General features: G+C 38.0%; 2 protein-coding genes across 7 annotated transcripts; both read left to right on the top strand.

Annotated features, from left to right (window-relative positions):
• The first annotated feature begins 290 nt into the window (after positions 1 to 290).
• LOC127454567 (ras-related protein Rab-39A-like) lies at positions 291 to 4,472 on the top strand. The gene is made up of 2 exons (XM_051721855.1): positions 291 to 788; positions 1,875 to 4,472. The coding sequence occupies exons 1-2, from the start codon at positions 571 to 573 to the stop codon at positions 2,269 to 2,271; spliced, it is 615 nt and encodes a 204-aa protein (XP_051577815.1). The 5' UTR covers positions 291 to 570; the 3' UTR covers positions 2,272 to 4,472.
• A 1,165-nt stretch (positions 4,473 to 5,637) lies between these two features.
• LOC127454020 (ras-related protein Rab-39B-like) lies at positions 5,638 to 10,936 on the top strand. Of its 6 annotated transcripts, none has more exons than XM_051720940.1 (6): positions 5,638 to 5,780; positions 5,870 to 6,039; positions 6,483 to 6,553; positions 7,265 to 7,588; positions 7,744 to 7,940; positions 9,825 to 10,936. In XM_051720940.1, the coding sequence occupies exons 5-6, from the start codon at positions 7,762 to 7,764 to the stop codon at positions 10,264 to 10,266; spliced, it is 621 nt and encodes a 206-aa protein (XP_051576900.1). In that variant the 5' UTR covers positions 5,638 to 5,780; positions 5,870 to 6,039; positions 6,483 to 6,553; positions 7,265 to 7,588; positions 7,744 to 7,761; the 3' UTR covers positions 10,267 to 10,936. The 6 variants fall into 6 exon arrangements, with proteins under 6 accessions (XP_051576900.1, XP_051576897.1, XP_051576899.1 ...); XM_051720937.1 differs by having other exon boundaries at positions 7,702 to 7,940; XM_051720939.1 differs by having other exon boundaries at positions 7,265 to 7,665.
• Positions 10,937 to 10,950: the final 14 nt, after the last annotated feature.

Raw genomic sequence — 10,950 nt, 5'->3', positions numbered from 1 at the left:
CAAGATAAATAAATGCTATAAAATATTTTGTTCATTGTTAGTTCATGTTAACTAATGTAGTTCGTGTTTTCTAAAAAAAAAAAAAAAAAAAAAAAATTCAGAGTAAGTTGCTTTAGATAAAAACCATTTTGTGCAAAAAAATATAGTGTAACATACTGATTATTTCTTTCGGTTTATTTATTTACATGTTAACATGTATGCTACTCACAAGGTCAAAGTGATAAAAAAATTTAAAGGGTATTTCCAAGATTTGAAACTTTCAGTTCTCCTTTTCTCACATAAACCCTGCCTCTCACAAATCACTTCCGTAAAACCACTGAAAAGTCCCACTGCTGTTGAGAATTAAACAAATACGGGTCTAAGGAATGTCAAGTTAGAAGAAATATGGACTAACATCTTCTTAGTTTTAAATTGAAATGTGGTCTGCTGAATGTTATCAATAATTTAAGGGGTTCTGGTCAGACATCCAAGGATCCTGGTGCAGTAATGCTCTTCCTCTGTTGACAAAGAGTGGCAAGTAAAGTCATTGATTCTCTTGGTCTTGGTCTGTTTTCCAATCCTTTCGCAGTCATGGATGTCTCTCGATGGAAATACCAGTTTAAAATCATCATGCTAGGTTGCGATAATGTGAGAAAGTCATGCTTGCTGGAGCGCTACATAAAGGGCTTGTTTCCGGAGCATATATATGCGACCATTGTAACGGGCTTAAGTATTCACTACTTAGAGGTGGAGCCAGGGGTCATAGTGAAACTGCAGCTTTTCGATACACCTGGTCTTGAGTTCTTCAGGTGAGCATTGAGAATAACACGCATTTGCACACTCTTCATGATTCCATTAACCTATTACCTATTTTTTTTAAAACTGTGCAAAATATTAATATGAGGTGAACTGATAAAATGAAAACATTTTGTGATTCATATAAAGAGATTTAGGAGTTTATCTAAAAATGAAAGTTTAGCCATCATTTACTCAACCTCATGTTGTTCCTTTAAAAAAAAAAAGCAAAAATCAAGGTCACAGTTAGGCACTTACAATGGAAGTGAATGGGGCCAATTTCTGGAGGGTTTAAAGGCAGAAATGTGAAGCTTATAATTTTATAAAAGCACATACATTAATTCTTCTGTTAAAATTCATGTATTATTTGAGCTGTAAAGTTGTTTAAATTGTCACTTTTACAGTCGTTTTAGGGCTTGTAGACATATCATCATGGCTATAACTTGACGATACAAGTTACATTATATCGTAAAATTGGTTATAACTTTACACAGAAATGGTTAGTAAGCGATTTTATCACACTAAAATCATGTTAACACACATTTAGTTTAAGTCTTGTGGCTATAATTTTGAAATAGTGCTGTTCTTTTATGTTTACAGATGGGCCCCATTCGCTTCCATTTTAAGTGCCTCAGTAACCCACATTTTTTTGCTACATTTAAAGAAAAGGAGGGACGAGTCGAAATTAATTTTTGTGGTAATCAATATTATGTTACAAATGCTGTCAACTGAGCTTAACTTGTATCGAACACGGAATATCTTTGTGTATTTAAGTATGTCATTTTAGTTTTTGGCTGTTCTTTGGCTGATGTAGATATCCACAGTGATGTTATCATTGTGGGATTCATTGTTGGGTTTTTTAGTTTAGTTGTAATCCGCAGCCTACTTAACGACATGCGTGGCAGATTTAGGCATGGGCGACATCTTGTGGGGGGGGGGCATGAAGCGGGTTTCGCCCAGGGCACCATACAAGCTAGAACCGCTACTGATGACAACAACCCAATTCAATTGCTTTTGAAACATCCAACATATCGGATATGATGGATATTCAGAATGTATGTTGTAAAAAAACTAATTTTGATGAGTTCTCATGTTTTCAGGACCATGATGCACGTTTACGTACATAACTCAGCTGGATGTCTGCTGGTGTTTGACCTCAGCGATTATAACTCTTTCAGCTACCTTAAGCGTTGGCACACAGAGTTGATCAAGAGCCTGCATCCACATACTGCTCACTTCGTGCTAGTGGGACATAAAAGCGACCGAAACGAGTGGGAAGTGACTCGAGAGGAGGCAGAACTACTCGCAAGCGAATTCGGAGCGCAGTACATCGAGGCTTCAGCCAAAACGGGTCACAATGTGGTGGAGAGTTTCGAGATGTTGACCCGGCACATTTATCAAGGCATTTTGCAAGGAGAGGTGCAGGCCGGGGTTACATGCTCCACAAAGAACAATAACGACGTGCCTGCTGAAGATAACAAATGCTGTGCCTCTTAATTTACAACATTTAGCTCTAGTAAAATTTTAGAACATGGGAGAAATGATTTGTAATGTTTATTCAGTTCACCACTGAACCTACAGTAGGCTATATGTGTCTTTAACTAATCAGAATGTACGGATGTGTCTGTGTGATTTGAAACCACTCAAGTAAAAATGTTTTTCATTTTGTACGTGTATTAAATAAACTTGAAAATTAAATTTTTCGTACCAAATCTTGAAGGTTGATTTAATCCAATTAATAAGCATTATTAATATATAATATATATACATATATAAGTGTGCACAATTATTAGGCAACTAAATTACACAAATAATTTCTCCCAACTCAATTGTTTATTCTCAATTTTTAGAGTAAGTGCAACAAATAAGTAACACAAAATTACAATTAAATAAAATTTCTGGCCTTTCAAAAATATTCAGTGACCAATATAGCCACCCTTCTTTTCAATAATTGCCATGAGCCTTCCATCCATGGAGTCTGTCAGTTTCTTGATCTGTTCACAATCATCCTTCGCTGAAGCAGCAACCACAGCCTCCCAAATGCTGTTCAAAGAGGTGTATTGTCTTCCCTTACTGTAAATCTCACGTTTGAGAAGGGCCCACAAGTTCTCAATAGGATTCAAGTCAGGTGAGGAAGGGGGCCAAGTCAAGTCACTTTTAGGCCCTTGCTGGCTAAGCCAAGCAGTGGAGTACTTGGATGCATGTGATGGAGCATTGTCCTGCATAAATATCTTGGCCCTCTTGAATGCCGAGGACTTCTTCATGTACCACTTCTTGAAGAAAATACTTTCCAGAAACTGGCTGTAGGTTTGGGAGTTGAGTTTCAGTCCATCTTCAACTCGAAATGGTCCAACTACCTCATCCTTAATGATAGCAGCCCATACCAGTACCCCTCCTACAAATTGCTGGTGCCTGATTCGAAGTGGTGCCCTGTGTCCATTAGTGATCCAGCCACGGGCCTATCCATCTGGTCCATCAAGAGTCACTCTCATTTCATCGGTCCATAAAACCTTTGAAAAATCAGTCTTCAGGTATTTCATTGCCCAATCTTTATGCTTCAGCTTGTGAATCTTATTCAGTGGTGGTCATGTTTCAGCCTTCTTGACCTTGGCCATGTCTCTGAGCACTTGGCACCTTGTACTTCTGGACACTACAGGTAGGCTGCAGTTCTGGAATATGGTGGCACTGGAGGATAATGGGTTCATGGTAGCTTCACATTTAATTCTTTAATAAGTAATAAGTCTTTTGCAATTAATTTGCGCCTGTTCTTCTCCATACGTTTTTTGCGCCCCAGTTGACTATTCGCAACAAAACGTTTGATTGTCCGGCGGTTACGCCTCAGTAGTTTAACTATTTCAAGAGTGTTGCATCCGTCTGAAAGGCATTTAAAAAAAATTGACTTTTCAGTGTCAGTTAAATCTCTTTTTTGGCCCATTTTATCTGAGGTAATGAAGCTGCCTAATAATTATGCACACCTTGATATAAGGTGTTAGTCACTTTCGCCACACCCTCCCTCATTACACAAATACATATCACCTGAAAATGATTGAATCCAATAAGCATTCAAGTTTATATGGTTTGGAGTTGGAAAATGTGCATGGAAATAATGATAAGATCAGAATACTCACTTGCCTAATAATTGTGCATGCAGTGTATACTGACACTGGCATGTACTGACATAATAATCAGTGACTCGTGTTTTCTCCTTTAAATGAATAGTTCACCCCAAAATAAAAATTCTATCATTTACTCACCCTCATGAAATCCCAGATGTATATGACTTTCTTTCTTCTGCTGAACACAAACAAAGATTTTTAGAAGAATATCTCAGCTCTGTAGGTCCATACAATGCAAGTCAACGTGATCCAAAACTTTGAAACTCATAAAACCACATAAAGCCAGCATAAGACTCCAGTGGTTAAATCAGTGTCTTCAGAAGCAATATGATAGGTGTGGGTGAGAAACAGATCAATATTTAAGTCCTTTTCTACTATACATTTTCCTCCCTGCCCAGTAGGTGGCAATACGCACGAAGAATGTGAATCGCCAAAAAAAAAAAAAAAAAAAGAAGTACTCTTATGAAAGAAGGGCACTTAGGAGGGCTGTTTGAAAGTGGATATTTATATTTTAAAAAGACTTAGTCGCTTTGAATAAAAACGTCTGTCAGTACATACGTCAAATATTGTGTTAACGTATACTTTTAATTATTTTCTGTTGAAAAGTGAAAAACTACTTACAGAAAATTTTTAAAGCATGATTTTCAATTGTGTTATTCATTTAAATGCACAATGAGTGCACAATGCATAATTTTCTGTTTCTGCATAATTTTCTGTAAAGCTACTTTGAAACGATGTGTGTTGTGAAAAGTGCTATACAAATAAAATTGACTTGACTTGCTCATCAACCACAGAAAAAAAAAGCACTGAACTGCCAAGAGTTGCAGAAAAGCTTGAACTCTTTAGAATTTCTGGATTTGTGGAGTTATTCACAAAGAGAAAGATTACACTCGTCCTAGTGGCCATGAAAAAACAAAAGCATGATGTTAAAATTAGGAGAAGGACATGCTACACAAAAATACCTACATATATAACACTTCACATCGGCTGTAATAAAATTAAAGCCTTACAGGAGGCATAAAATAATTATAACTGCAAACAAAGTAAATACACTGCACAAGTACTCATAAAACACTCGAATTGTGGATTTATTTATGTATTTATTCATGTAAATTGTCCTGTCTGTGTTCAAAGGGACTTACTTTGTTGGAACTGGTATCTGTATTGGTCCTTATACCGGTTCTTATATTGGTAAAATATTATGTGCAATGTTCAATGCATGTCAGTCAATACATTGTGAATTGATGACCAAAGGGCAGAGAAACTAACAAGCTCGTATCCAATAGCCTGCAGTGTAATGAAAAAAAAAAAAACTTTTATAAAAATTATAATGACAACGTATATGATGTATTTTTAAGTAACAGTTTCAGTACATGACTACTATTAACTAAATGGCATTACTGCATACCAAATAAATATGGAAACTTGCAGATGCTTAATTCTCGCATAAACCCCACACCAGATCAACACAGTTAAGAATCAGACAGGTATGAGTCTGACAAGAAATGTGAAGACTGAAGAAATATTTGCTGACATCTGCAAATGTTTAAAAGTGAAATGTGGTCTGCTGAATATCATCAATAATTTAAGGGGTTCTGGTCAGACCTCCAAAGATCTTGGTGCAGTAAAGCTCTTCCTCTGTTGAGAAAGAGTGGCAAGTAAGTTGTTCATCCTGTTGGTCTGCTTCTCTGGTTTGCAGTTATGTAACAGTCATGGATGTCACTCAGTGGAAGTACCTGTTTAAAATCATCTTGCTAGGTGAAAATAATGTGATCAAGTCATGCTTGCTGGAGCGCTGCACAAAAGGCTTGATCCAGAGAGCATTTCGGCGACCATTACACTCTCCCATAGTGAAACACTTTGGGATACACCTGGTCATAGAAGCTTTTGGTAAGCAATTAGAATACACAGCATTTCTACACTAAAAGGGATAGTTCACCCAAAAATCAGTTGCACACCCTCATGTTATTCCAAACTAGGGATGGGCATGAGTACTAGAGTACTCAGAAGTGACAGCAATGATCGATCATCAGTTTCGGCGGTACATTGTGGTCTGATCATCACAGCAACAAGCTCTAACACAGTGAACCATGCCTTTCTGTTCAGGGCAGAGACAGCGCTCAATACTCTGAAGAAGCACACACACCAGGTGAGTTCTTCCTTACAAACAGCCAGATGGAGTTTGTAAGGTATGACTTTCTTTCTTATGCAAAACACAAAATAATACTTTTCAGTTTTGTTGTTTTGTTTGGGTTCAGTTAAAATGTTGACGTCTGTTTCACATTCATGAGAATAGCTTGTTCAAAGTGGCTCACATGTTTATGAGAGAACATATATGTGAAAACAACATAAATTCTCGCATGAACAAGCATGCCACCATAAACGAGCTTCTCTCATGCACTCATGAACGTGCAACGGACATCAAGATTTTCACTGAACAATGATTATTTTCTATGTTGTTTCTCATCAAAACCATTTGCCTTCAGAAGACTTGCAAAATGATACAGTCATGTGCTATGCAAAACCATGTGCCTTGAGAAAAAAATTGCTCCTCCTAGTGGCCATCAAGAAAATGCATGTTGTTACATTCAGGTGTGGTGAGAGAAATGCTGCAAAAAATGTGGAGCTTACATATATAAGACTTAACAGCACCTGTATCAAGGGTGAGTAAAAAATGACTTACTTTTACTTTAAGTCTATTGGAGCTTAGAATAATAATACTGAGAGTTCTGTTTTTATTCTGATCTCTCTCTCTCTCATTAAATAATGGACATTTATTCTGCTTCACTGGATCCCCACCCTTGTTGACCTGGTATGACTTTTATGTCAAATGTCTGAACAATGTATAATGAATGTTCTTTTATGCTTCTGTATATACAAACACCTTTAGTAGTGAAACACTGTGGAAGGTAATAAATTGAAGCCTTACCGGAGTCATAACCATTATCCAAACACTAAAGTGTCTGCAAACCAACTGAAACTATATGACTATATTTGTCCATTTTTAAGGCCCAAGCCCACCTAAATTGTCTGTTTATATGTGTCCTTTGGAAGTGGTACCATTGTTGTCCACCTCCTGTTTGGAAAATATCATGATTATAGAAACTTTCAGATGCAAACTGACCTGTAGTTCACATTGGTGGGGAATACTGTGAGAATTGCTCAGCAACTGCCAGTGATGCTGCATTGTAGCTGTTGGAATGTACCTGAAGAATCCAGTGAATGCTGCATGATACAATTTTATCATTACATTGGAGGTTTTCTAGTAATCTTCAAAGGGTATGACCTGGGTGGGAGCATTCTCATGTTGGATCTATTGAGAAATATAATTTTTCTTTTTCTTTTTTTGTGTGCTTGCATATTACATGAACCAGCCACAACAGGAAATGCTGGGCTTGTCCTGATATGAAACTGCATGCTCACTCCCTCTGGCCAAGGCTGGCCAAGGAAAAAATTCCTAAGCGTTCTACTGTTCTTTTATAAACCCCACCTTTTTATAAATCCCTCCCACTTACAAGTATGAACAGGCAAAGATTTTAAAAGCAGATCAACACTGTAAGGTCCCACCCACACAGCGCTGAAACAAAAACGCTGCTCTTGGCATGCGTGTTCAGAAAAACCTGGCAAAGTATGGGCATATCTCTACCTATGTTTAAAATGTGAACTTCTACATTTGACTGCTGAATACCCTCTATAAGGTAAGAAGCTCTCTGCACCTTCTCAGACCTCCAAGGATCCTGGTGGACTGCCACCTTCTCTTGAAAAAGAGTGGCGAGTAAGTCAAACCTAGCCTTGCTTTTCATCCTGTTAGTGGTACACTGGTTCAAGAGTCATGGATCTTACTTTGTGGCAGTACCAGTTTCGAATCATCATGCTAGGAGACTCCACAGTGGGCAAGTCATCCATGCTGAAGCGCTACACAGAGGACCTGTTTCTGGAGTGCATAAACCAGACCATCGGTGTGGACTTCTATGTACATTTCCTAGAGGTGGAGCCTGGTGTGAGAGTGAAACTGCAGTTCTGGGATACAGCTGGTCAGGAGAGGTTTAGGTAAGCAGAGAGAAAACACAGCATCTACATTCTCTTCAACCCTAACAGTCTTTTTACCTGTTGCTCTAAAGCTGTTCAAAAAGTCCTACCATGAACCAAAATGTACATTCTCCTATGCATATACTTTTCTATTCGGGACAAAATAAGAATACATAGAGACTATTTTACCCTTTCAAATTCTGCAGCTAAAAAGGTTTAGAGAAGTACCCTTGTTTCTTAAAAATAAGATATTTTGAAATGTATTACTCATCACAGTATCAGGTTTGAAGTATTCTTCCAGGAAGTATGTTGCCAGTCTTTACACCATAGTAAGGAATTCTTTGGTCTGCATGGTTGACTTTAAAGTAATATTCCAGGTTCAATAAAAGTTAAGCTCAATCAACAGCATAATGTTGATTAACACAAAAATACATTTCGACCTCATTTTCTTAAAAAAAAAAAAAAAAAACAAGAATCAAGTTTACAGTGAGGCACGCACAATGTAAGTGAATGGGGTCAATTTTAAAGGCTTAACTCGTATTATTTAAGCTGTAAAATTGTTCAAATCGTTGTTTTTGCGGGATTATTGTTAACAGTGTTATGTTTTCAGGGCAACGAAGTTGTAAAATTGTACCTTTACACAGTAAAGCTTAGTAAGCGATTTTTTCATGTTAACATGCATATTGTTAACGTCTTGTGGCTATACTTTTGAAACAGTGAGTATTTTAACATTTACGGTTAGCTGGGACAGGCTCCAGCACTACCCGCAAACCCTATATAGGACAAGCGGCTTTAGAGGATGGATGGACGGATGGATGGTTTTGCCCCTTTCACTTCTATTGTAAGTGCCTACATGTAACCCTCCTTTAAAAAAAAAAAAAAAAAAAAGTAGGGACAAGTTTAAATGAAGTTTTGTGGTAATGTACATTATGCCAAAAATGCTGTTGATTGAGCTTAACTTGCATTGAACCCGAAACATTCCTTTAACACTGACTGCTTCTTAATTTTTATTCTTGTAACAGAGCCATTTAGGGCAGCTCCTGTTTGTTTTATACCACTGTGACTCAAGCTCAAAGATGATGTATTCAAGTGCATTTCAGAACTCATGCTTTCCTCAACTGGAAGGGAATTTCCTGAACAGACTGCAAGACTTTTGTCAAAGATCTTACCTAGTGCCTTTGAAAAACATAAATTAATCTAGTTGGTTGAGCAATAATCTGTTCTATGTGATATTGCAAGAGAGGGTAGCTCAATCATTGCTGTTGGCACCCATGTGCAGGGCTGTTGTCATGCAACCAGGCCATGAATTTCCGAAATGTTACATGGTCATGCAGCAATAGTCATTTATAGTCAGGAAGAAAGCTTTACCTAATTGGATGAATCAGTAACTTTCATAATAAAAGCGCTCATAATTGGTCGGAGAAACTACAACCCAACCCAACCCAAGCCTAAACCTAACCAACCAGGAAGCGCTTTCCTCTGAAATATGAATGAGTTTTACCCTGCCATCCAATGTTTTGCAAATCCACAACCAGGCCCGCTAAATCTTCCAATGACTTGCAAAAAGAAGTATGAATTTATTTTTAATGATTAAAAAACGTATTTTGTAATAAGCCATCTTCACAGTGCAAAAACGACTCAGAAACCACATCTGAAGTGGCAAATGTCTTACAAAAATGTGTTTGTTACTGAAGGGTTTTAGGTTTAAACCCATTAAGTGATACATGAGGTCTATAAATGACCATTGAGGCAGACACTCTCAGCTTACTGTCACTGGGACTGTCACTGTATAAATGTCAGCTAAATTACAGTACAAGTACGACGTTCAGCTGACAGTGGAAACAGCTAACATTCTGGACATGACTAAGGGGTGGAAACTCTTCTTCAACTATACTATGCTTTCAGGTCTGTGACCCGCTCCTACTACCGTAACTCAGTCGGAGGTCTGCTGGTGTTTGACCTGGGCAACCGCGCCTCTTTTGAGCATGTGCGGCAGTGGCACGCAGAGGTGTGTGAGCGAGTACAACCGTACACTGTGCTCTTCGTTTTGGTTGGACACAAGAGTGACCGACTTCAGGCTGGAGAGCGGGAGGTGGACCAATCTGAGGCCGAAAGACTTGCAAGCCAGTTAGGCGCACCATACATTGAGGCCTCGGCCAAAACAGGTCACAATGTGAAGGAGGCATTTGACCTGTTGACCCGGCGTATTTATCAGGGCTTCAAAAGTGGAGAGGTGGAGTTGCGTGAGGGATGGGACGGTGTCAAGAGCTCAGCTCCTGCTAGAGAAACACTCCAGAAAACCCAGAACAATGAACCTGCTGAGAAAAACAAGAGCTGTGCCTGCTAATTCACAACATGTTGCTATTACTGCCTTAACTAGACCTGTCTTATAACACTCATTGTTGGAGCAGGATGGACAAGACTGACTCATACAAGCAGGCCTCAAACCTTTAAGGTTTAAGACAATTTGCTCATAAGTAGAATGGCCAGGTCTTTCCACATAGCATGGATCATATTTGCATCTCTACATAAGATTTCAACATATGCAAACCACATTTGAAATAACATCACAATTTATCCTCCAAATGTTTGTTCATATTTCTTGATTTAACAGTACGTGTAGTCCATTATTGTGGCGTCATCAGTAGTATTGCATCAACTGTTGATATAAAGTGATGTTTGTTTTCCACTAGTGCCTGGATCCATAGTTTCACAAATATTAATTTATTGTTGGTGAATCAGAAAGGGTACCATTAATGCAGACTTCTGGAAAGAATTCATAATTGCTTAACATTCTGAGAAAGGTATCTGAGAGCTAATCCTATACATTTGTAAAGGACTTGCTAAAATAGGAGACATATAAAGGGTATTTACATATTTAGAGTTGACTTTCAGTCGACATATTGCTGTAACTTTTCAGAAATAGCCATCACAACTTGTTAAGAGTGTTCAGTGTGAATGAATCACAATTATTTGTCTTTTTTTAGTTCTGTATGAATAAATCACAATTATTAGTCTTTATTTTTTTTTC

This window comes from Myxocyprinus asiaticus, chromosome 16, assembly GCF_019703515.2.
Source record: "Myxocyprinus asiaticus isolate MX2 ecotype Aquarium Trade chromosome 16, UBuf_Myxa_2, whole genome shotgun sequence".
NCBI classification, from domain to species: domain Eukaryota; kingdom Metazoa; phylum Chordata; class Actinopteri; order Cypriniformes; family Catostomidae; genus Myxocyprinus; species Myxocyprinus asiaticus.
Note: the sequence above shows the minus strand (reverse complement) of the source record. Positions and strands in the feature narration are given on the sequence as shown.

Coding starts and splice junctions, on each gene's coding strand:
- LOC127454567 (XM_051721855.1), top strand. CDS start 571: ATGGATGTCTCTCGATGGAAATACCAGTTTAAAATCATCATGCTAGGT. Junction 789..1,874: donor CCTGGTCTTGAGTTCTTCAG/GTGAGCATTGAG, acceptor TCATGTTTTCAG/GACCATGATGCACGTTTACG.
- LOC127454020 (XM_051720938.1), top strand. CDS start 7,723: ATGGATCTTACTTTGTGGCAGTACCAGTTTCGAATCATCATGCTAGGA. Junction 7,941..9,824: donor GCTGGTCAGGAGAGGTTTAG/GTAAGCAGAGAG, acceptor CTATGCTTTCAG/GTCTGTGACCCGCTCCTACT.